This window comes from Fusarium proliferatum, assembly GCF_900067095.1.
Source record: "Fusarium proliferatum ET1 genome assembly, contig: FPRO_scaffold005, whole genome shotgun sequence".
Taxonomy (NCBI): domain Eukaryota; kingdom Fungi; phylum Ascomycota; class Sordariomycetes; order Hypocreales; family Nectriaceae; genus Fusarium; species Fusarium proliferatum.
Genome location: NW_022194794.1, coordinates 525,949 through 551,206, shown reverse-complemented (window position 1 = coordinate 551,206; position 25,258 = coordinate 525,949). Strand labels below are relative to the sequence as shown.

At 50.2% G+C, this 25,258-nt stretch overlaps 6 protein-coding genes across 6 annotated transcripts; 1 reads left to right on the top strand and 5 right to left on the bottom strand.

Annotated features, from left to right (window-relative positions):
* On the bottom strand, nt 1-1,932 carry FPRO_10429 (uncharacterized protein; the record flags this gene model as incomplete). Its single annotated transcript, XM_031231393.1, has 3 exons — nt 1-1,277; nt 1,326-1,537; nt 1,583-1,932. The coding sequence occupies 3 exons, from the start codon at nt 1,930-1,932 to the stop codon at nt 1-3; spliced, it is 1,839 nt and encodes a 612-aa protein (XP_031081434.1).
* A 6,847-nt stretch (nt 1,933-8,779) lies between these two features.
* On the bottom strand, nt 8,780-9,878 carry FPRO_10428 (uncharacterized protein; the record flags this gene model as incomplete). The annotated part of the gene is made up of 3 exons (XM_031231392.1): nt 8,780-9,213; nt 9,259-9,699; nt 9,788-9,878. 3 exons carry the CDS (start codon nt 9,876-9,878, stop codon nt 8,780-8,782), a joined length of 966 nt encoding a protein of 321 aa, XP_031081433.1.
* A 556-nt stretch (nt 9,879-10,434) lies between these two features.
* Nucleotides 10,435-11,622, bottom strand: FPRO_10427 (uncharacterized protein; the record flags this gene model as incomplete). Its single annotated transcript, XM_031231391.1, has 1 exon — nt 10,435-11,622. The coding sequence occupies one exon, from the start codon at nt 11,620-11,622 to the stop codon at nt 10,435-10,437; it is 1,188 nt and encodes a 395-aa protein (XP_031081432.1).
* An 826-nt stretch (nt 11,623-12,448) lies between these two features.
* Nucleotides 12,449-17,573, bottom strand: FPRO_10426 (putative YBT1-Vacuolar, `full-size` ABC protein transporting bile acids; the record flags this gene model as incomplete). Its single annotated transcript, XM_031231390.1, has 2 exons — nt 12,449-17,435; nt 17,506-17,573. The coding sequence occupies 2 exons, from the start codon at nt 17,571-17,573 to the stop codon at nt 12,449-12,451; spliced, it is 5,055 nt and encodes a 1,684-aa protein (XP_031081431.1).
* A 3,130-nt stretch (nt 17,574-20,703) lies between these two features.
* FPRO_10425 (putative endoplasmic reticulum insertion protein SEC61) lies at nt 20,704-22,314 on the bottom strand (the record flags this gene model as incomplete). The annotated part of the gene is made up of 3 exons (XM_031231389.1): nt 20,704-20,779; nt 20,828-22,172; nt 22,305-22,314. 3 exons carry the CDS (start codon nt 22,312-22,314, stop codon nt 20,704-20,706), a joined length of 1,431 nt encoding a protein of 476 aa, XP_031081430.1.
* A 568-nt stretch (nt 22,315-22,882) lies between these two features.
* On the top strand, nt 22,883-24,283 carry FPRO_10424 (uncharacterized protein; the record flags this gene model as incomplete). The annotated part of the gene is made up of 2 exons (XM_031231388.1): nt 22,883-22,951; nt 22,997-24,283. The coding sequence occupies 2 exons, from the start codon at nt 22,883-22,885 to the stop codon at nt 24,281-24,283; spliced, it is 1,356 nt and encodes a 451-aa protein (XP_031081429.1).
* Between the last annotated feature and the right edge of the window lie 975 nt (nt 24,284-25,258).

Here is a 25,258-nt window from a genome sequence, read left to right as displayed (position 1 = left end):
TTAGTTTCCTTGGTGAGCTTGGGGCATTGCCTCGGGGGATAGGCTTGAGGGGTCAACTGCGTCAAACTGCACAAGCTGATCCATGTCGAGATCTGCTTGTTGGTGTTGCACGAAACCAGGCGAGGTTGTGTGCATGGGCAGGTTGATGGTGTGCTTAGAGTACATCTCATTCAGGCTCGCTCCATCCTCCGAAACAGCACAAGATCCGTCGTTCATGGGATACAAATCAGCTGAGCCAGGGCGGCCCATCATTGACATGGGGGGGGACTGTTCCAAAATGGAAGGCTCCCCAGGGCTGTTGAATGGGAGAGGAGAAACAGAAGTGGGAATACCTGTGTCGGGGTTAACCATTGGTGACAGGAAACCATTGCTATAAGGTGTGTTGTAGCTCGACTGAGGAATTTCGGGACCAGGGGGGAAGAAGCCTGGGCTGGGAGGAAACTCGGCAGGAGAAGCAGTGGTGGCAGACATGGGGTATTGACGCATGTCGAGGCCGAATCCTGCCTGTGTATCGATGCGCAGATTAGGAGCCATGTTGTTTCCAGGAGGCTGAGGAATAGGCGCAAAGATGTGAGGGTTGTGCTGGGGGGGAGGAGGCATCTCTCCAGGAGGTTGGATGTAGAAGGAAGGCATCGGCTGGTTCTGGAACATGGCGAAATCAACAGGTCCAGGAACTGATCGCGAACGTTGACGCTTGTGGCCAGGTCCAGGACGCATGCCAGAGTGCATCTGGTGAATACCCCACTGCTCCTGGTACATGCCGACATGAGGTTGAAAGCTGGGCTGGGATGAGGGTCGGGCGGTCGGGGAGACAGGAGCCGAGACGGAGAGGACGTGAGGGTCGTTGTAGGGGTGAGGGTTGTGACGGTTCATGAATGACTCGAGAGAAACCAGCTTGGCAAGCTGGCCACTGAGAACCTTGGGGTTTCCGCCGAGGTGGTGAACCAAGCACTGGGTAGCCTGAAGATCCTCTGTGAAATCACCACACTGGAAGAATCCGTTGGTGGTGGGAGATGAGTCCATGAAAAAGTTGGGGGGCCTGTTCAACTCAATGACAATCCCCCCAAGCTTGGTTGGGTCTCCTTCGCCATTCTCGAGGAAGATGTTCTTGATGGAGGAGAAGGGGTACTCGATTTTGTAGCCGGCCTGCTCGTTGTTGATGTAGTAGGTCATGGTGCACTTGTCGGGTGAGTAGAAAATGATGAGATCCATCGTGTTTTGTCCAACTCGAGTCCACTTTCCAATGCTGAGGGATCGGCAGGTAAGATGATGAATCACTGCTGTTCAGTTAATAAACCATTTACGTGATGGGTCGAAATACTCACAAACTTTACCCTGACCTCCCTGGTCGCCACCGAGCATCATGTTACCATGGCCAAAGGGGAGCAGTCCAGTACGGCCGAGATAACTTCCGGCGAGACCCTTGCCAGATTCCATGGCCTGCATAGCGAGATAGGCTCGCATTGACTCGGGAATTGAGTCAATGTCTTCACCAGTCTCCAGACTCTTCTTGGCCAGCAGCTTGATCTTTGCTCGTCTACTGCTGTCAGCGAAATTCTGCAAGTCTCATTCTCTCACATACCTGTTCTGGAACCAAATCTGAACAGACCTTTCGGTCATGTTGATTTCCTCGGCAATTCTCTCACGGACAGTAGCAGTGGGTGTGGGGTTGTTGTTGAATTCCATCTCCAATGTTGTTAATTGATCTTGTGTAGCACGCTGTCGCTTCTGGTTCTTTTGCTGTTGGGTGAGAGTGCTCTTGCGGGGAGGTCGTCGTGAAGCATTGTTGGCGGCTGAGGCAGAGGGAGATGGTGTCTCTTTTTTCATGGAGGCTGAGACAGGGGTCGGGACAGATGGTGAAGATGTTGAGTTGGGTGTGGTGACCTCGGGGACATTGCCCAAGGCCATGGGGTGTTCAATCTCCGTGGCCATTGCTAAAAAGTAGATTGCGAGATGCGATCACTAGATGCAGGTTGAAATTATAAAATAAATGAAACTGGTCGAGATCGGATGCTGTGAAGCGGTTGTCGTCGATTATACTTGATGCAGACGCGTTCAAGTGAGCTGGATTATCAGACAGAAAAGACGGCGGTGCCAAAATCGACGAGTCGGTAAAGGAGCGTAGTGAATGACGCGGTAGTCAGTTCAAATAAAGAGTGTGTTCCTTGATCTGCAGAACAGAAAAGGGAGGTAAGAATAAAGTATCGTGATGGCGGATGTGCCGGTCTCGAACGGTTTTGGGCGTTTTAAAAACGTTGTGGACGTGGGAACGATCCTGGTGTAAGAGCTGTTTGAGCTTGGTAGAGCCTAAAGAAAGGAACGGACCCGGAAAGAGTGACGGGAACCGAATATTGGCTTGAAGATTGAATAATTCAAGAGAGTGACTGAAGGAAAGAAAAGAATGAACAAAAAGACGAGGGAGAAGAAGCGGAAGAAGCGGTCACAAGGAGTGTGGACTGGAGATGCAAGATGGAAAAAGAGAAACGGACGGGGCACGGGGGCGGGATGGGGGGGAGTCTTCAAAGGAGAAGAGCCGTTGCCGACAGAGTCTAGAGGCCTACCTGTCTGTACCTAGTGGCTAGTCCTGCACCTCTGCCTGCACCTCTTGCTGCCGTCCCCTCCACGGGCGGGCACCTCGATCGGAGAAAAGGTACAGGACTCAGACCAAGGTACCACCACTAGCAGGTAGTGTGGGGACACGGCGCCGTGCTAAAACGCTCGGAAACTGGGAAAAGGGAAAAAGGATGGAACCTCGACTCAATGTATCCTGGCGTCAGAGACAGAGGTGCGGGTACCTGAGTAGTGGCTTGACTGAGTTACCTAGCCCCAGGTACCTCTGTCTCCTGACTGGGCGGGCGTGATGCGCTTCGGTGGAGGGTAGACAGCAGCTTAACGCGCCAAGGGGCAGCGACGGAACCGTTACAAACCACAGCGCCGCCGTGTTTGGTCTGCAGTTGGTGAGGACGACAGGGGGTTGATGCATTGCAGCCCTGAAGTCGCCCGAGCCCAGCAATGGATCCCAAGCCTAGCCAGTCATCGTCTCTCTCTTTCTACCCCCTGGTTCCGCTGCCCCCAAAGTCAGCCAGTCCGACTCTTCTCAACTCGTGAGTTTCCTTCAAGAACGAAGGCCTCAAACACGTTGCGCCCCGACGCCAGCATGTATCCAAGTTAGCACAAACTAACCAAAACTTGTTAGATCAGCTAGCAATAGCTCGTCGTGTCGCCACAAACGGTAACTCACAATTGGCCTCCTTTTCAGCCTTGTCTCTTGGTTCAACAATTGAAGTCAGCAGCGTAACCTCCAGATAAGCGATCTCTTCCAGATGAGGAATTTGTCTCGTCCTTGTTCGTCCATCACATCTGATTCTCAGCATCGGACAGGCCCTTCCTTGTGGAAAAAGCCAACCGTGTCACATCCAACCCGCACAATGTGTACGAGGGAGGGGCCTGTTGGCGAGTAGCAAAGCAGGCCATAGCGGGCCAAAACTGCACGAAGACTTTGCCAACGAACCACTGACGAGTGACTGGCGAGAACCACTGGTGTGCACACCCACTCAATCCGTGCTTGGAGTCCACATCCGACACCACCACAAACATCCCAGCTCCCCAACGCACAGAACAGAGACATCCACCCATTTGTCCATTCATCCAGCGGTCGTGACCGGTTCGATTTCTCTTCGTATCAATTGCCTCTTGGCCCAGACTTGTCCGGACTTCGGTCCGTCAGATAGTTCCAAGATATGCTAAATCAGTGCCGTCCCTGGACTGGGTGGCATGCAACCGTGAGCCTGAAGGAATAGACATGCCACAATTGGCAAGTGTGAAAGTTCAGAGGCCGGGTAGAACTTGTGGTTCAAACCCTGGATCAGCATCCAGGGGCCCCGCGAGACTGCCGCTGTTGGGAAAGAGTTAGCTCTGGGTGGCCGGCATCTTTACCTGTGCGTCTTCTTTGTGCTTCAGCTTCCATGACGTGTGATCAGTTGTCAATCATGAATCTCTAATTATTTTTGCTTCTCTTGAGTTCATATTGTTTTTGCCATGTCACATTGGCTTCGCTACTCTGAGTCTGTGTCAAGTTCGATCCGTCTGACACTTGCACTGGCATCGTGAGAGACGATCGGCGTTCTCGTCCCAGACATCAGACCAGGGTATCCATCATGCAACAAAGAATTCAATGTGGCTGACGGCTGCAGTAAATGGATACACCAAAAACTCACGGCCAAGACCAGGCGCAAGGACGCGGCGAGGACCTGAATAAACGCACAATTTGAATGGTCGGAAGTACGGGAGTGGAGTTGAAGCGTCGATGAGAGTTTGTCTATTCCTCAGTTGGGTAGCATCGGTAGGGCACGGTACCTGCATCAGGGGTAAGGTCCCTGCTGAGGTGGGCTCTCTGGGTGAAGTTGTGCAGAGACGAAACTTTTCATAGACGTGCGTTGTGCAGATATGCAGAGTCAATTGGATCATTCCTCTGTGCACACTAATGCAAGGTACGCGCCAATGAAAATTGTGGGTTTATTTTAGGGGACGACAAGTAAACGGCCCCCAAGACGGAGCGGCAAAAGGGTGCTGTGCCCTCCATAATTTGACTCCTTATTGGCCGCCATTCCTGACGTTAGCTCTTCCTGCCAAAATAGGCAACCGAGAAACGGTCCGGTCTTACCCTATCGAACCGTTGTCTGACGAGGAGGGAAGGCGTCACCAGATAGCTTCAGCTGGCGCCACACTTCTTTTTGACCATCTCGATTCTAGTTTTACATGACGTTATCAAATCATGTTGCTCTACTCAATACCGAGATTGATATTGGTCAAGTCATGTCGAATCAGACCGGGACGAACCTGTTTGTCAAGGTTACAGCAACCAATACGACATGACGCACTTGATGGTCGGAAGCACTTGTCATGATGGATGCTGATCATCAGACCCGCAACATGACAGCCGGAAGACTCAGCCAGAAACTGAAGCTCCCGGGCCATCGGTTTATCATCCCGCAAGATTTCGAGCTGGCCCAATGACTGCACAATGACTGGTAACAGGCAATTGACGTCTCCAACATGCCCCTGCTATTAGTCCTAGCGTTCTTCAAGTCCCGAATCCTGTCCTCTCGATGTGAATATCTAAAACTTTTACCGAGAGGAGACGCATGAGCAATGCGAAGATCAAACATATGGCACGTGTTCCCGCCCTTCCCTCGGTTACGAATAGCAAATCCACAGCTTCAGGAGATTTTTGTCCCTTCAGCCACATATCTCGACCTCGCACCTTCGAACAGCCCTGATACTGTACTACATTTGACGTCATGTCTTCGGCTGACGAAGGGTACCGGTACGCATGACTGTCGCCGAAAACCACTGCCGTCAGTCCAGTCTTGGGAGGCCAGTATTAACTCGGGCTTCAGCAAGGTCATCCAGTACTCCATTATAAGATGAGGTAGGATGGGGTCCCTTCAATTACCCGACAAATCTATTTCCAATGGATTTCACTTTGGCCGCACTTAAAGGGTTTCCTATCGGTTCTCAGCACTGTCCCTAGAGAAGATGCGATATCTTTCCCGATGCTGGCAATTTTTGGTTGCATTTGTTGAATGTTAAGTGGCACAGCCAATTGACTCTTCCCTTGATCCACAATTGGTTTCGAGAATTCGAGAAACACGACCCATGGCTTTGGATCGTTACTTCTTTTCGTTATTCAGTTATGAAATTAGAACAATTGCATCTTCAATTCCCATCAAGATGCTGATTTATGCTAGTCAGCCTCGCCAGTCGCATCGTTGATCCTGACTCATCCTTCTTCAACAATCTCGTCAGATCTGCTGGATCCACGTTCCGACAACTCCCATGTCGACAATTGCAGGGGGGAATCCAAAAAGGGGAACGCGATGACATTCTCTGCGGAATCTTTAGATCCTTAGCTCTTTTCAAAGAACCTTTTCACAAAGCAAGCTACAATTTTCGAGGTCAGGTTTATATCGTCATAAACTCGGTCTTTCGTTTCAGAAATAAGCCTCCGATATCGTCGGTAGCATCAATCATGGCACGGGTTTCCTGAATTGTACTCGTACCTGCATCAAAGGATCCAGCGAAGGATCGTACCACAGCAATGCCACCACGCCACGGCATGTCTCGTTGGCATGAAAAACTTGCATGTTCGGGATTTGCTGCGAAGGTGTGTATGCTGAGACCCTGTTCCTGCAGTAGTTCAATCCATCGTCATCTGGTGGGCCACAACACGGCGTACTGTGTGATGTTTTCTCTTGACCCCTTTTCTCGTGGTTCTCTTTGTGCGAAACACTTGCGATCGACGCTTGTTCAAGCAAAATCAGCCTGACATTGGGGCCAAAGGTCGGTCGCGCCTTGGCAACTTTAGCGTCTACCAGATTATTCCGACTTGGCTAACAATGAATAGTGTGTTGAACGGAAGCAGAATGAAAACTATCCAGAGACTATCGGCTTCAGCGATGAACGGTCCTACGGCCACCGCCATCTAACCATAACAAAGCCTCAACGATTGTGGCTGTAATACGAAAAGTCTCGACCTTACTACAGTAAGCATGAAGCATTGACACACACAACATCCTTTGATGGATGACAGGAAAATGGTGCTTCAGAGACATCTTTTCTTTTGCCGGATCCGAGCCTTTTCCCGGGCGCGTCCGGAGTGACATAAAAGATCCGACATGATAGATCAGAAAACACAAGATGCATGTCGAATTGTTTTCATCGTCAGCTTGGTACTTACCAGTTTTGGCACGTTACCCCTGACTTAGACCCCTGGAGTTGCATCTGGGGCATGATACCTTGCAGGATCAGCATGACAGAGCCAACCACCATCGAGCCACGTCTCCGCCAGGCGGCCACATGCCATTGGGTCCACCAATGTTGGAGTTTTACTTCACCCGATCAAGTCTAGGGGGTCAATCGCCCTAAACTCCTTTTTCTTTGAGCTCTGGTCAAGGCAGTTTGTGTTCCTGAAGCTGAGAGCATGCACCCTGCCCACTGAGTTGTGCTTGCATAAATGCCGGAATATCATGAGAGCTTATGGTTGGTGTATTTGCGTTCGACAACAGCACCACGAAGTAGCTTGAGGATTCTTGATGAACAATTCAACCAATTGCACCACGAATGAGCCATTGCTATTTATTCGTCTTACCTCATCACCAGAGACTTTTGCTCTCATGCTCCCAGTTTCTGAGGTCAGAAAGCACAGACAAGAATGAGCACCGTTCGAGGAACCCTACTGTCGATCGAGTTTGGCCGACCCAAGGTCGCAATCACACTGACTTATCAATCCTCTGACCAAATCCGAAAAGTCCAACCGACATCCTGCATGGCGAATCACGAATCCTACCAATGGCGGCAAAGTTCATACTGGAGACGATATGCATATGCATCCATGGCGGGGATGGCTAGGATGGCAGCGCGTCGAGCGCGTTTGCTGACCACTTGATTTCAGTCCTCACCATCTGTTGCAGAGTTGGCATGCACCGCTCAGGAGATATCTCCCTTCAGAGCATCCCTAGATCCTAAGAATAACTTGTCCAGACATTGCATGACAATGATACGAATTCTCAGACGCTGTTGGTAACATGCCAAGCTTGGCGGCTCATGCTAGCTAACAGGTATGGGGCTCTCAGCATCATGCCCTTCAGCTGCACCGCTTTGAAGGACAGCTGAAGCCCCGGCTGAGCACATTTACGCAAGACGCGCTGAAACGTGAGTCGCTCCCCTGTTTGGTCAACATGCGCCAAACAAGGGTTGTGGGACGGACCAGACTAACAAACTGGGGGCGTCTAAGATCTTTGACGTCGTCTATCATGGCATCTCAGGGGATTCACTATTGACTCAACCGCAGTCTCAATTTGGCTTAACCAGCATCACCAGTGGACCCTTGGGCCCGGGGTCGCTTCTTTCCGGCCTCAATTGAACTGTGACCCCGTTTAGTCGATCATCAACTCCATGAGTCGAGTCACGTCAATTCAAGCGGTCGATTTAAGAAAGGGGACAAGTTTATTTACTAACAACAAGCTATGACATATTAGTCGACGCCCGCGACTTTTGGAAGAATCTCAGAATCTCTCCCTTGCATAAGCTACGACACCGCCCAAGACCACCAAGCTATCTACGGAGCTATTGAGCATGTCACCGCGATGTTGAGTCCGGTGATCTGGATGTCACGATCCATGCCGATCTACAAAAACTTTACTATAACGGCACAAGGTTGAGCGGGTTACCTGATGCCACAATGCGCTGCATATTGTCTAAATTGGGAGATGTGTCTGTGCTGGAAAGACATGTGGGATTGAGACTACAACATGCTTTGACTATTCAAACTCAGTGTTACCGCTGTCAGTAAGTTTGTACAGACCATTACCGAGGCGTGTCTGAACTTTGGGTTACCAATATCATGGTGCTTGTCGAATGCCATGAGACTTGGGTCTCATACATACCAGCCAAAGGGTCTCGCCAGCATTGGATATGTACTACGTAAGACCCGGTCCGTGGATCACGATCTGAGTTGTACGATGTGACCATGGTGCAACGGCACGGTAAGCGAGCCGTGCTATGTCGATGCCTTGACGGCCGCAGAGGACTCGGCATAGACAAGGTTAGCTATCGTGCCACTTGTGGGGTCAACTTTGGCAGACTGGGAGTCGCCGTGGTGTATGGGCATCATTTTCTGATATGGGAGGTTTAGAGTTCATCATGATCTGGAAATGATGCGACAAACATTTTCAGGAATCACCTCGCCTTAGAGAGATTCGCCCGATCCCTACCCAGTTCAAAGATCTCTCATCACCTCCTCCACCGCCCTGGCTGCCATTCTTTTCCTCTGTTCCTCCCCCATCCCCTCGCCGGCTTCCCTCACAGCTTGGAGTTTTCTCATCATCTTTTCGATCTTGGCGATCTCATCCTCATCCAGGTCCTCTAACCCAATTCCCCCAGAAGCACCCTCCTTGCTGGTCTCTGCCTTGCTGGATTCTGAGGGTTCCTCAACATCCTGGCTGGACTCCCATATGGCGCGTCGTAGACCTTCAAAGTCTGATTTGTCGAAGCCGAATCCCATCTTTTGAGGATCTAACTCTTTGTCGTCCTCATCGGCCTTGGCTGAGCTCGTTTCAAAGTCACCAAACTCGGAATCCGATAGTGGTGCTTCGAGTTGAGACCAGTCATTTGCTTCGAGGGCTTCTTTTACTCGCGCAACTCCTGTTTTTTCTTGCCCTTGTTAGTAACTTGCTGTGAGCGACAGATTCAACATACCGCCAAATTCGTTTCGACCAGTGTCGCCTTTTCCCCCAAGAGACACAAACTCCAATCCGGCCTCGGCGCAGATCTCATCCCATTCCTCTTCGTTGCCATCTCCTCCCACGCCGATGGCTAGTCCTACGCCATCCCACTCCCATCCCCCCAGTCCCTTCTTCAGGACTTTGCCGATGTGCTCTACTAGTTCCTTTGCCGGGTGATCCTTGGACGATGAAATCGGACCTGCGGTGAAGACTACTACTACACCCCCTAACACGGCGAGCACTTCAGCGGCTTCGGGAGAGAGAAATGACTCTGACCATTCAGAAGGTGAGGCGATTAGGTCAAGCCAGATGGGAACTGTAGCGGAATAGTATGGTGTTTTGAGGGCGAGGCTATGAGTTGTGCCTGCGATGCCGAGGGAAGAATCTGGTGATTCTGGGGCTGATCCTGTGAGGTCTGCGACGTGTTAGTGAATGTTGTCGTGAATTGTGCTAGTGTGTATTTCGTAGATGGCCACCGGGACATCTCAACGAAGTAAACTCACCTTTCACCAACTTTGACAAAACTGCTGTCTCATTCTCAAGAGCAACAGCCAGTATTCTTCTTGAGCTGGAACTCATCTCGGCTTCAGTCATCGTGGCGGCTGTATATGCTTTATCCTTATTCTGTGAAACGAAATGCGATGAATGGCGAAAGAGAGTGTGACTGCAGTATAAGTCTAGTACTTGATGAATGAGATTGGTAAGGGATGTGTAGATGATGAGTGAGCGACATTGGTGGGCTGGAGGGGCTGATAAGATAAGAGTATAGTTACCCTGGACTATTACTCAAAATATTGAATTCGCCAGTACATATCTAATTATCAGTTGGGGGAACCAATTTGCTCTTGAGTGTTTAGCTCTTGTATGTCATGAGACTATTAGGCCCTTTGTTATCATCCGGGTTCCTTTTAACCTAGTGATGTCGTTTGTGTGGTGGTCTAATTCACGATATGAGAAGTCCATTTCAATTCTGCACAGCAAACACAGGACGACAGCTCAAACACAAACGACTAACATTTTGAGTTGGGAATAACTATCGTGAATCATAAATAAAAATCAATGCAAGGAAATGCAATCTTGATACGCCAACGCTTCCATGCAAACCCAGGAGCGAGCTCAATCTAATGCCCCAACACCAACCCAAACACCATCAAATACAAGGCGAATGTCGTCCACTCCCCTCTCCATCTCCTCCCCATCCAAACGTTCGTTGCAATACCTCCAATCCCGCTCTCATCCCCCTCGCGGAATCTTCAGCCCCGGGCGCCACACACTCGTCCACGATATCATCACGGCTCAAGCGTCCTCGTCGCCTCGTCTGAACTGCCTGCTCAATGGGCCGTCGCCAGAGTCTGAACCACTGATCTTCACTCATACATGCATACCGGAGCGTCCCCTGTCTGTCAGGGCGACTTAGCGACCACTCCACGAATACCGTCTCGTACCACCTCGTCCGCAGCGACACCCACGGCCAAGTGAATATCCACAGCAGCGTAAGATAAAACAAAAGAACAATCCACCGTGTGAGGCGCCATCGATTGGTTAGGCAGCGGTTATATATCTCAACGCGTGCATTCGTCGTAGGAAACGTAATGTTGACTTCCCCACGATATCCCGTCCCCCGCACCAGACTCTCCAGTCTAGACCCCACGAGGGCGAAGTCCCAGCCCGTCAAGCGCCGCTCTAGAACAAACACCTTTAGACCGGCTCTGCTCGCACAGTATCGATAGCACCATTGCGCAACACCCGGCGTGCCCTCCTCGGGCGGTCCGCTACCTCCAAATCCCGGTGCGCGTGTCATAGTCGCAGTCCCGCGGCGCACCTTGTCGAAATTGTTGACGGCGCGTATGCGTCTCCACGAACGACGAGTTGCCATCTCTTGATACAGCAGGGGCGTGAGTTCAATGTGGATGTCAAAGTCGATCCCATCCTTGCTGGACTTGCGGTCTAGACCCTGGATGCGGACGTATGGTCTTGGTGGTTCCTTGGCGAGCTCTGAGATGTGCTGCTCGAGAAATTCAGGATCTGTATCAAGACGCTTGTCGAGATAGTAGACTACCTTGTCGTTGGAAGTCCCCTTGAAGGGATGCAGACCAAGGGAGGATGAGCTTGTGGGCAGCAGATCAAACGGATTCGCGTGAGGTCCCTCATTGTCGACTACAGTGTAACTCGGAGGCGGGTCATCCTCTGAGCGGTCCGTATAAGGCGTTGCATTCTGCTGTTGTCGCTGATCCTCAGGGTAACGATGCATCGGCATTTGCGAGGTAGACGTTTGCCCACTCGTCACGCTCTCCGAGTCCAAGTGCGGAGGAGTCTGCGACGTTCGCTGCGATGCCATCCTAGACGCTATCCCGACAGCGAAAAGAGTTAATCGCCCCTGACGGGTTGATGAAGAACGATATATAAAAAAAGTCGGAGATGCTGATCAAGTTCTAGATTCTAGATCCTGATGGAGTGATGAGCACGTGCCCAATTTGACCTCGCCACAGCGGTACACGTAAGTATTGGCTGTGAAGCACTGCTAAAGAGTCCGCGGTAGAAAAATGAGGGGGGAAGAAAAAAAGACAGTAGGCAAGAGGGGGGAATACGAGCAAGCGAATGAAACTATCTTATAAGACAAGAGCTAGAGTTGATGCTATGTTGTCAAGTCGTCAAGGCCAACGAACCCAGTGACCAAGATACGTACCTTGCCCTTGTCAGTGAAGCTGGTGCTGCCTGAGAGGTATGCATGCCCTGTATTGAGTGAGCAGGGGTAATGCAGTTATTGAAACATTTATATGAATAGACACATAACCTACGCTGTATGCACATTAATAGCAGACGTCGTATTAAACTATTCACGTATCGGTTCATGCAATCTCGACGCCGAATTGCGGAGAAGATCTCATCCACTTTCTGGACCCACTTTGGCATTGACGATGGCTTCACTTGATGACACTGGATTACGACTACAATAATATCATGATGCGTTTAGACTCACGCCACACAATATTTTTAGACATCAGCACCAGTCAATGCTCACAACTCATAATTATAGGCATACGCCTTCTATACTTTTATTCAAGTCCACGGCTCACACCACAAATATACATGTACTGAATCCCGGAACCCGTCTCATACTTTTAATCCTCCTCTTCTATACGCGGTAGCCTCTCTTTCTCCTCCTATGGATCAACGTCCACCAAGCGTCCAGAATCCCACTTCTTCTTCGCCGCCTTGAGGAGAACATCCAGCTCACCACTCATCTCACACATACTTCGGAATGTACCATCCTTGTTGTTGATGAGTTCCCATGGGTGAGCATACTCCACCACCTCGCCCTTGTCGAGGACCAGCACCTTGTCGTAATCTACAATGGTCGCTAGCCGATGAGCAATTGTGATGACTGTGCCTGTGAGCTCGCGGATTGTTTCTTGAATCTTTGAGTCGGTGGCGTAGTCGATGGAGGCTGTGGCTTCGTCCATGACTAACACTGTGGGAGACTTGAGCATGGCTCGAGCAAGACACAGAAGCTGGCGCTGTCCTTGGGACAAGTTCGAGCCTGATGCCGCGACTGGTGATTGAAGATTCAAGAAAATGTTCTTGTTGGTCTTGGCAGTTGGTGAGCTTGGCGAGCCAGGGGTTTGTGTAGGCGTAGGTGGCGATGTTAGAGGCTCATCGGGACCAATGAGCTGTACTCGTCGAAGCGCCGCAAAGATCTGATCATCTGTGTATTGATCGAATGGATCCAGGTTGCTTCGAATTGTACCGTGGAACAACGTAGGATCCTGAGGCACAATGGTGATGTTCTCTCGGAGATCTTGCAGACCAATGCTGCCAATCTCAAGTCCGTCGATAAGAATCTTGCCCTTGTCTGCCTCTAGCGCCCGGAAAATCGCCAGGGCCAGAGAACTCTTGCCTGCACCTGTTCTTCCAACGATGCCAACCTTTTCTTGTGGCTCAATTTTGAGTGTAATGTTCTGCAAGACAGGGTTGAGCTCCTTTCGGTAGCTTGTTGTGTAGTCCACAAACTCGACCGACCCCTTACGAGGCCAGTCTGCTGGAGGTCTGCTGTTCTCAATGACAGCCTCCGCCTCTTGCTCGACATCGAGATACTCCTTGATTCGTTCCATAGAGTTCATGTTTTGCTCGTTAATGGCATAAAGGCGTACAAGCCACAACACACTCTCAGTAAAGCTCAAGGCATAGCTCAGGGAAATACCCGCAGCTCCTGCATCCGTCTTACCAAGGTTAAGGATAAGGAACATGCCGGCAAAGAAGGCCACCAAGTCTCCCACAAGATCAGCCCTAAAGGCCAGCCATCTATTGCATGCCCACAGGTAAATGAAGGGTCGACTCTGAGTGTTGATCTTCTCCAGATTGTCCCGGATGAATCTTCGCTCGTCACCATACGCTCGAATGGTTGTCATGCCACTCAATGTCTCTCCAAATTGCTGGAACAGAGGACTGCGCTGAACTGCCTCAAGACGCTTCAGATCACGAGAGGCGCGGAGGTAGAAAGAGGCGACGAGGTAGAACAGAAGAGCAATACCAGCAGCGGCGTACAAGAATTTGGGTGTGATGTATGCAATCAGGCCAACGGTCATCATTAGAGAAATTCCGCAGCTAATCACTCCAATTGCCACGGGTGCAATTTCTTGATCAACCGCCTCCAGATCCTTGCTGAATCGGTTCATCAATTGGCCTAGTGGCGTGACATCAAAGAACTTGAACTTGGCTCGCGTGACAGAGGCTATCAACCGATCGTGAATGCCCTTCGATGCCGTCAAGGAACCCAGGAAGATCCAGAGATCTCTGAAGAGAGCTGCCAGGGCACCGGCAATTCCAATAGCAGCGAGAACGGTCAAGTAGTACATAGCATTGACCCCATGCGGGTGGTCTTGCGTAGAAAAGGACCCATCGAGAGACTTCAGGTCTTCCACAGAGCCAAGTCGGACAACATTGGCAAAGCCGACAGCGTTGAATTTTGTAGAAGAGTACATAGCCGGCATGACCTTTGACTCTGCTGTACCATGGACGTATTGGTTCGCCCATACACGTACCCAGAGGTTGGTGGCCAATCCGGAGACCTGCTGAGAGATAAAGACGAAGAGAGCAACAATCCAGAACCACCAAGGGCCCATGGACTGAAGGTACAGCTTGAGAACGGGCCACTTGACTGACCCGGTGGCCTTGGTTTCTTCCATGGCATCCTTCTTGGGTTTGTTCTGTGCGTCCTTCTTAGAGCTATCAACACCATCGAGAGCATCTCCTTGGCCGTTAACAGTGGTCTCATCATCGCCGACGCTGGAGGGAACACGAGAAGGAATGCGCGAGGGGTTGGCTGAGCCGGGGTGAGACTTTTGAATCTCCTCGCCAAGCTTGCCGGAAGCAATAACCTCAGCTGAAGGACCTTGGATATCAACTCGGCCATTCTCAAGAAGGACCACATAATCGGAAGAAGGAACACAAAGCGTCGTGTTGTGTGTGACGAGGACACAAGTACGGTTTCTCATGAGGGGTCCACGAATGCAGTTGCTAAAGATCCATTGCGCGGTGTGTGAGTCAACAGCGCTGAGACAGTCGTCAAGTAGCAGATGAGCAGAGTTGGAGTAGAGGGCACGAGCAAGAGAAATGCGTTGCTTCTGTCCACCAGAAAGTGTGATACCCTTCTCTCCGACCAGTGTTTCGTCGCCGTGGTCGAGAATCTGGAGATCGCGTTCAAGTGCACAAGCCACAATGACATTGCGGTATCGTTGCTCGTCAAATGGCGCAGAGAAGAGAATATTTTCGCGGACGTTTGCATTAACCAACCAGGCGGATTGCGCGACGTAGGCGATCGTGTTGGCGAGACCAGTCTCAGGATCAGGATGAACGTCTTCTCGGCTGCGGCCACCGGGACAATAAACGCCTCCTTCTAGCAATGTCATTTCACCAAGAAGACCCATCAACATGGATGTCTTTCCAGAACCTGTAGGGCCTGCAATGATGTTCAGTTTACCGATCTTGAAATCAATGTCCAGATCCATGAGTCGGAAAGCACGGGCACTGTCCTCAGCAACAGTGTCTTTGCTACCCCAAGTGAGAGTGGCGTTGCTGAAACCAATTCGCCTGACACCCTCGTCATCCACATTATCCAAGCCAAGCTGAATGTACTTGTCGGTCTCCTCCTCCTGGAGGAAGTCCTCCACACGATCGATGGAAACCTTGGTTTCCTGGACGTGGGCGAACATGTCACCAAACTGGTCCAGGGGGACACGGAGGAGCATGAAGAGTGACATAGCTGTAAAGGCGATTGATGGCTTCAGGGGTTTTTTCTCGACGACCGTGTAAACAAGGAACGAGAAGAAGGTGATGAGGACGGGCACGGAGTTCCAAATAGCTACAGCCAGTGCCCAGACCATGAACCTCGAACGCAAAGCCTTGAGTTCCAGCTGACGCTTCTCGTCAATGATACGGCCAAAGCGCTGTTCCCAGGCAAAGTACTTGATGATGCGAATGTTTTGCAAGACCTCATTGGTGACATTAGTACGCTTGTCGGTGGCTGCAAGAATTCTCTTCGAAGTGATGGTGAAACCCCGAGCAAGACCGTAGTTGACAGGCAGGAGAAGGACCATGACGATGATACCGGGGATGGCACTAAGACCCATGACCTGCCAGAGAAGTACGACAGCAATGACCAGCTGCGTAGGAGCGGAAGCACACAGAAAGTGTAGGTACGCAGTGACTTCGGAGATCTTGAAACTGTCGATAGACATGAGGTTGATGATGGTACCCAGATTGGCCTGCTCGTCACCAGAATCATCTTTCTTGTCGTCCTTGATGCTCTCGTTGGCAGATTCAGCATCGTTGGGAGAAGCTTTCTTATCGTCCTTCTTCATGCTCAAGGCCCGCTTAATCTTTCCAACAAACCCATTCTGTGTCTCGTCTTCCTTTGGAGGGCTAACTTTATCTTCAAGCAGCACCTTGTCCTTACCCGTGGAAGCCTTGCGGCGAAGTGCTTTGGCATAAATGTCGCCGATAATAAGAGCTCGGACACGGATACAGATCTTTCGACCAATCCAGAGAGCTTGGTTATCGGCGTAGGAACGTATTAAATCGACTACAGGAAGGCCAATGACATAAAGCCAGATGACATTGATCGGTAGTTGTGTATCGGTTTTCTCCTCCAATCCTGCATTATAGTCTTCCACGAATTCGAGAATCACTTTCAGAAGAAGGGTTGGCGCAAACGTAAAGAGACCGGCGAGGACGGCGAGGGCGCATTGAATCAGCAGGTCCCGCTTGAAATACTTGAGCAGATGCACCGCAAGAGAACCAGTTCGTTTCATCTGGCGATAATCAGCAATGACAGCTGCGGCCTTGTCCTTTGGCAACAAGTTCCAGACATGCTCCATTTCCATCGGAGCCTTCCAGCCCTTGTAGACAATCGCATCAACCCAGCCAAACACAGCCAGAGAAAACAGACTGGCCAATGGTTCGCGTGAGGGTTCAATTCCGTCCTCCCATTCCAAGCGTACTGTTTTGTTGCCCTTTCTAGTGGTCATTGCCATTAAGAAAAGGAGTGTAATAAGTGCAAACTCCACAATCGTCGTGATCTTGTCCGTTCGGCTGATGTCATCTTGGAGGAAGGCGGATCGAAAAAGAAAGATTGAAAGAACCCAGTTGAAGCCGTAGAGGAAAGCTGTATGGTTCCAAAGATGAGGACCACGCCGTTTCAGGGCACCAAGCACCAGACGCAGAGTCGAGAGGATAAAAACGTAAATCCAAATCAGTAGACCAGTAATAGCTGCAGGGCGGCTGTGACGTCCCTTGCTGCCTTCAATTAGCTGAAGAATGTTCACAGCAATGAGGCCAGCGATGGCAAGTTCCTCGACGACCTGCGAAACCAATTGTCCAGCAGGTGTGTCGGCCTGGACTATAGAACCACGAGTAGTGGTCTTGACAAGGGCCAATCGACCGCCGTTAATCTCAAGCCCATCATCGTCATCAGAATCGTCAACCTGCTCGGGAGGAAGATCGGTATGGCTGTGGCGTCGGTCCTCGCTTGCAAGCTGTTGATACCTAGCTTTGGACTTGGACCAGGAGCTTAGCAGGCGGGAAATGCCTGTCCAGGCCAAAAGCGCAACGGAAACGAACAGGGCGATCAGAGGCAGTAGAATCTGCAGGTAGCTAGAGTAGTACAAGAAAAACGGTCAGCAAGCTTTCCACAGGGCAGGGGTCAAGACAAGGGAGCACAAACTCTACTCGGAAGCAGACGCTAAAGTCATCAATCTCCCATATAGTTCCATTGCACTGCGCAAACCCCATGGTTTCAGAGATATGCTCGTGTCGAGCTCACTGGTGTGGGGGACTGCCGCAGAGGCGGAAAGCAAGAATTCGAGATGTCGCGACAATGAATTGACGGGATTGTGCGTCAAAAGAGTTCTCAGATAACGGGCTCGGGCAGGTGGTTATCAAGACCCAAGGTGGGTTGCACGCGTGCGTCGGACCGGTAGCGGTGGCTGCGGCGCCGGAGGTCTCGAGGCAGTCAAGGTATTGTGCAGTCTTGTCGGAGCTTTGTCGCAATGATCCCGGTCAAGCGTTACTTGCAAGCACCATTGATAGAGCGTGGCGTGACGTGAGCGATTGTAGAACCCGGATGGTCGACAAGAATTGCAATCTCAAGACCGCAGTTGCGCTTCTTTGCGATCGCAGTTTTTGAGTCGTTCAGCGCTCAATCGAACCGTATGATGATGCCGAGGTCGCAGATTGTCGTGCTGATCATCGATCAGATGCCGTCAGAGTTTGTATGCGAACTCTGAACACTCTCCGACGAATGACGTCTTTGTAGAGAGCGTGAAAGGACCAAAAGAATACTCTGCAAGAAACTAAAAAATGAAAGAATATCGGTACTGATGCCAATAGAAGTATTAGATGAAGAATGCAGTCGAAACAAAAAGTTTTTGACCGTGACTTGCAGGAACTAAGAAAAGAGGAGGAAGAGACGAAGAGTGCGGCGGCCGTTGAAGAGAAGAACCAAACCGAACCGAACGAACGGGGAAGACTAGGCCAGGCCCAAACAACACAAGTCCGAGATACGTTATGGATTCACACGCACGCAAGACAAGACAGGACAAGACTTTACTCTTGTTGGATGCACCGGGGGGAGAGGAAAGTGGAGGGCATGTGTCGGTGTCCAGGGAGTGAGATGCAAGCTATGAAGCTTTAGTGGGGCAGCGATGGCCTAGGCTAGGTACAGTTCAGTAGGTGAGGTAACGATGGCTGCGATGCGATGCGATGCGATCCCTACAGATGATGAATGCAATGTTGCCCTGCTCTGTAACTTTGCGGAAGCCTTGGATTCAGTTGTCTCGGTTATTCCTTGACTATTTCTTCGTACAGAATTAACTTTGGGAAAACCTCTAGCCTCAACGATCCATCCTTTGGACCCATTTACCCACTACAAATTTCTCACAAGTCGTCATGACAAACATTGGCAATTAATGATGCGAGCAATCTGTATGTTACCCCAGTTCTATACCTATTGAATACTGTATGACGGGGCTGCGGGGACAATCATCGTCTACTCCGTTTCAAGCAGGTGTCAGATTCTCAAATCAACACAATCAATTGAATGTCAATTGAATGCTACAAATGTTTGCACATTCAAGTACTACTGATTGATAGCGAACAATCCTTGTAAAAGGTCACAAGGATATCGACGTTGAGCCAAAACTCAGACATGTCTAGACAAGGTATTCTGACCACACAGACCCAGTTAGCGTTCAAACTTGAAGATACCTAACCGACCGCTACAAAAGTGCCCTTTGCATCAGGTAACCCGCTCCGACAGCCTTATCTAACAGGTATCAGTCGTGACGTTATGAGACATTGCCTCGGAATTAATACCGACAGACTGTAAAATGATGGACTGACTCGAATAAATAAAGGGCGAGGTCAAAGGGTCAAGGAGTGGTAAACATTGTAAGTTGACGCGTAGGAACGTGCGATATTGAATCAGTACGGAGTAGAATGCCAGTAGTCAAGACTAATTCCACGCACGTACCTGTATGGATCGTGATCGTTGACAATTGAAGTTTAATTGAAAGAGCCTGATTAATACCCAATTATTCTATTGACTGCCATCAAACGTTTGACAATCACCCTCTATCCCTCTGCCTGTATACACCAACGGGCTATGCAGTGTCCCCATTTAAGGCTCGTGATTGTGCTTTCGTCTACCCAGATGGATTGTAGCAGACAAAAATCATCCATCAAGGTCAGACATATTCTTCCTTGTTTGATCAATAATTGCCATTGCATCCTAACCATATCATGCAATTCACGACAAACGTTCCAGTCAATCACCATCACAAACTACCCTAGAAAGAACCATCTCCACAACAACACCACATGAGCTGAAGTCTTGCGTCTCTGTGGACAGGGATCATGTCTTCAACAGCTTACATGCCACCCTGTGGTCTGAGCGCACCCATCACAATTGTGTCCGTAGCTCTACCATATGCAGGACATACGGCTCATCCAATCGCTTATAACTTTGTTTCTCACCTATCAATCGTCAAAAACGCCATTGAGGCTCTATATATACCGTGCTATCATCGCAATCTTTGCAACAATCACATTGTCGAGCAACACAGCCTTCGTACAACAAGATATGTGTCGTGCATTCAGCCTCAACACATGTAAACTGTCGGGTTGATCACAACCCCCTCTTTCGTGATTCGCTATCCCTCACCGCCGGCTATTACTCTCGTTCCTTATCGTTACTCCAGGTCCCTGGGGAGAAACGGTTCCCCCACGTTCTAATGCCGTGTAGCGGTTACATTCAACGTCTTTGACCAATCGAAGTCTGATGACCTTGCAGTTGAACTGGGTGTGTTCCTGTTGGACCGTGACGCGAGGGCCTCACTTCTGCAGGACCGGTGAGACCTGCAGTGCTGAGACAATCCGTGAACAAGACTCTGGTGTAGATACTGTTTACTCCATGGTTGTGTACCTATAATGGTGCACAGTAGGGTTACAGCCATCTCTTATTCATTCCTAGGTTAACTACCCTGCAGACAGTCAAGCGAAATCGGACGTTGCACAATTGGCATTAAATATATGTCATTCATAGATCGTTCTTGAGTTACAACGGAGCTCATCCGTACCACACACGTGGCTTTCAGACATGGCGTCCCTCTCCAACCAACCCGTCATGACAGCTCTTGAGCTATTTTTGTTAATATTGACACGACAGCCTTTAATGACCGTCCCAATTCCTTCCCAGCCAAGATGACATCACTGCCCCGACTCCTCCGGCTTGTTGAGCAAAAAGAAACAAAAACATGTTAACTATTTTATCTTTTCTTCCTCTTTACTGTTGATACACAAACGCCCGTCTTAGCGGACCACAACAAAAGGCGGAATCAATCGTGCCTTAGTTCGAAATGGCTGTTTAGCCCATAATCATGCCCTTCATACCGGCCATGTCACCCTCCTTGGCAGCGATTTCGAAGTAACCGTAGATGATACTGTAATTTGTTAGTGTTGTGCCTAAGAATTGAAGACGAGAAACTTACGTGACAGCAAGGAGAGTACCGGTACCGGAGCCAAGAGCGCCCAAAAGGTCACTGGTGACGGAGAGCGCACCAATGCAGGCACCACCAAAGGCGGCGGCAGTAGGGATGATGCGCTTGAGCTCCTTGTACATGGACTGATCACGGTGACCAGCCATGACGAGACCCTGATCCTTGAGCTGCTTGGCAACATCGCGAGGGCTGGAGCCAGAAACCTCAATCCATGTCTTGGAGAAGAGAGCACAAGCACCGAGCATGTAGACGATGTAGGCGCTCATGTGGATAGGGTCGAGAAGAGCCTCCTTCATGTTCTGGGGAGGAGACATGTAGTAGACGAGACCAGAGGTAGCGTGGAGCTGAGAAGAACCATCCTTGGCCTCCCAGACACCGAAGAGACGGACAAGGAGGTTCTCAGAGAAGCGGGAGTAGAGCATCTGGCTGATAAGGAAGACGTTGGAAGAAAGAGCGGACTGCAGCATGATGGGCATGTTGGAGGTGTAGAACAGGCGGACGGGGTAAGATCCACGAGCACCACGCTGGCGAGAAGACTTGACAGGGATCTCGACGCGGAAACCCTGGAGGTAGATGACAGCGGCGAAGACGGCAATGGTAGCAAGGAGGTTCATGATGTTGGGGAGGTTCTGGCGGTAGAAAGCCTCCTGGAGAGCTCGCTGCTTGTTGGGCCAGGTCATGAGGAGGTGGAAGAGGGCAATGACGGCACCCTCAAACTCGGGACCACGGCCAGTGTTGATGGTGGTGGGAGAGAAAGCCTTCCACATGATGGACTCGCAGATGTTGGTGGCGATGAACAGAGAGATACCGCTGCCAAGACCGTAGCCCTTCTGGAGGAGCTCGTCGAGGAGGATAACAATCATACCGGCAACAACGAGCTGGAGGATCAGGAGGAAGACAATACCAGCACCAAGGTCGGAGGGAGGTCCATAGAGACCGGAGAAGACGTAGACAGTAGCAGTACCGGCGGAGAGGATGAAGGCCAGGAGCTTCTGGGCGGTCTGGTAGAGCTCGCGGTCGGACTTGAGGTCAAGGTTGACGTCGATCATGTGGGTGCCAGCAAGGAGCTGGAAAACCATGCCAGAGGAGATGATGGGGGTGATACCCAATTCCATCAGTGTACCACGGTTACTCGCGATGACCATTCGCAGCCAGTATAGAGGATCCGAGTTGTCGGAGGAGACGATACCGTAGAGAGGCATCTGGCTCATGACCAGGAAGATGAGGAGGGTGAGGGCCGTCCACATGAGCTTCTGGTTGAAGGGGATCTTGGTCTCCGGTTGCTGAACCTCTGGGAGGAACGGCACGAACGGCTTGACCAGATCGAGGAATCGTACTATCGGGCGCAGCCACTGTTAGCTTTTTGTCCGATGATCGCGATACCAATTGGCAATTGCGCGCCATTTCGTGATGTCGCGCGAGCTCAAATGGTTTGAGCTTTCAGCTCCAGACAAGGAGAACAACTTACGGGAACTCATGGTGGGCAACAATACTAAAGGGACAGGACAAGAATTGGACTATTTCATCCAATAAGGGGAAGAAAGAATGGAAAGAAAAGGAAGATGCTGAGCTTGAAGAGCCCAGGCGATTTGAAGGGTCGATGGGAGAATAATTAAAGGAGAGCTGGGGGGGCGGAGGTTGGCGATCTGGCTTCAATGTGCCCAAATTGTAGATGTGTCCAATATTGGGAGTGGAGAGGCACGTGACCTCCAGGGGCGACTCGAGATGGGAGCTCCAGCTAAGGTTCCATTCCCTGAGCTTCTCCAGGTAAAATGTGCCTATAGTTAGCCTATAGGGAGCTCGCTAGCTGTGAACAAAGGGGTTTCAGCCTCTGAGACCAATTGAAGCTAAGCTTCGAACCCCGCCGTAATTTTTCCGTCAAATGACTCCGCTTTGCCTGTTCTGGAACATTTGAGGATTTGACTCAATATTTGTTCATTCACAGTGGAAAACCGACAAGGGCAAGTATCGGTATCAATATTTATGACTTTATTAAATTAGATGCTTCGTCGCCTGGGTCCTCTTCTCAGGCGAAATGTCACTACAATGTCTAGAAAACCTCCAGCAGAACCCCTGGTGGTTGTGCTAGGATCAACGGGCACGGGCAAGTCAGATGTAAGTGTGGCTTCACCCATGATAGAATGGCTCTGACGGATATAGTTGGCAGTTGAACTTGCAACTCGGCTGAATGGTGAAATCATCAATGCCGATGCTATGCAGCTATATAATGGACTGCCAATCATCACCAATAAAATCACCGCTGAAGAACGGCGTGGTATTCCTCATCATCTTCTTGGACATATTTCTTTGGATGAGCAACCATGGGATGTTGATGATTTCAAGAGGGAAGCGACTCGGACAATACGAGAGATTCGTGACCGAGGACGATTGCCCATCCTCGTCGGTGGTTCACAGTATTATGTCGACCCTATACTCTTCAGAGAGGTTATTCTGGATGACATAGACCTGGATATGTCCAAGTCGTTCCCAATTCTTCAAGAGTCAGGCGAAGTTATGCTCCATGAGCTACGAAAGGTTGACCCTGTCATGGCCGATCGATGGCACCCCAAGGATCGTCGCAAGATCCAGCGATCCCTGGAGATTTACCTTCGGAGCGGCAAAAGAGCATCCGAATACTATGCTGAGCAACAAGCACGAAAAGAAGCAGCACAGCAAGATGCCAACAAGGAGCCCTGGGAGAATCTGCTATTCTGGGTCTACTCGGAACGAGATGTCCTGCGAGATCGTCTCGATAAGCGAGTCGATAAGATGCAGTCGAGTGGACTCATGGATGAAGTCCGAGAACTTTACGAATTCAAGCATAAAAAGGAAGCAGAAGGCCAACGTCTCGACATGACAAAGGGGATATGGCAGTCAATTGGATATAAGCAATTCGAGCCATACTTGTCTGCTGTTGACGAGGGACGAGAGGCTGCGGAGCTCGAGAAATTGAAGAGCGCAGGACTTGAAGAGATGAAGTCGGCAACGAGACGATATGCTGTCTATCAGACTCGCTGGATCAGACTGAAGCAGATTCCGAGGATACGAGAGATTGGCCCAGAAGCTATGAACAACATGTATCTCCTGGACAGTACGGATGTCTCTGCGTATGGACAGAACGTCGTTGAGCCGGCTGTAAAGTTGACAGAGCAGTTCCTCAAAGGAGAAGAACGTCCATTGCCGACGGAGATTTCGTCAATTGCTAATGAAGTTCTGACCCAAGTTGGCAACCCACCACCAAAAGCAACACCATGCAAACGTACATGCGAAGTCTGCCACACGGTGTTAATGACGGAGGAAGCATGGAAACAGCATTTGAAGAGTTCGACTCATCGACGGGTTGTTCGCAAGAAAGCTAGAACGTCTTTGGTACCAGTGGAAAAAGCGCCCGAGGACAAAGACGAAGGAGATTCTGGGCCAGAGCTGGGGTCCATGTTTTCAGAGTGATCAATACAAACAGTCAAACCTGCCATGCCGCAACCCGAGTCCGTTCCATGGAGCCGGTATACAATCACGCCACTTACGGCTATGATATGAGAATTATAGTAACGAGTAAAGCTGGCTGCTCAAGGTCGTCGCTCTTGAAACAAGATACCGACACCAGATGCCGTCATCGGATCGACTCGGATGCTAGCCGTTGACCCGTCTGAACGAATAACAGAGGCATTCTATGTTTCGACAGGCTGTTTGACATGTTGTGTGAATCATCAAGTCTGCCTTACAAATCGGAGTGACCCTGAAGTCCTAACCGGACTCCGAAGACGTCCAGTAGACAACTGCCGTTGAACTGTTTCATAGGGCTTACCGTAATTATGATGAGTTGGCATTGAATTCACTATACACAGACGATCTATGCGACGTCCTTGCTTAATCTAGGATCATGCCAGTTTGCATAATGGTCAGCTGGCCTAGGATGAAAGGACGATAATAACCCGCCCACCCGAATCAGGCACAAGACCTCTAATGCGGCAGATCATGATAGAAGTCAGTTTTGATGAATTATACCACTCTTCAGAGCCTGATAGGTTCACCGGACACTCGGTGATATCACGTCCGTGGGGGCATATCATCAGGACGCGAAACATAGACAAGGATACGAAAACCATATGGGACCGGGCTGTTGCCACAACCCGACGAGTGAGCAACACAGAGAATCACGGAAAGGCTGCGGAGAAGAGCTTATAGGTAGTGAACTGAGCGTTACTGAGCGTTACTGAGCGTTTGGGTTTGAGAGGCTAGGTGATCTACCTAGTTTAAGTGGCTTAACCTTCCGGAGCATCCGAAGTTTTACGAAAATATCTGATCAAGAGTTTTAGACGGTTGTGTATGTACAGTATTAAAGGTCTGACGTAGGGTGCTAAACTACAAACCCTTTGGGATAGTATCGGATCAAGGTTTTAAGTATTTAATGTCCGTCAGTCT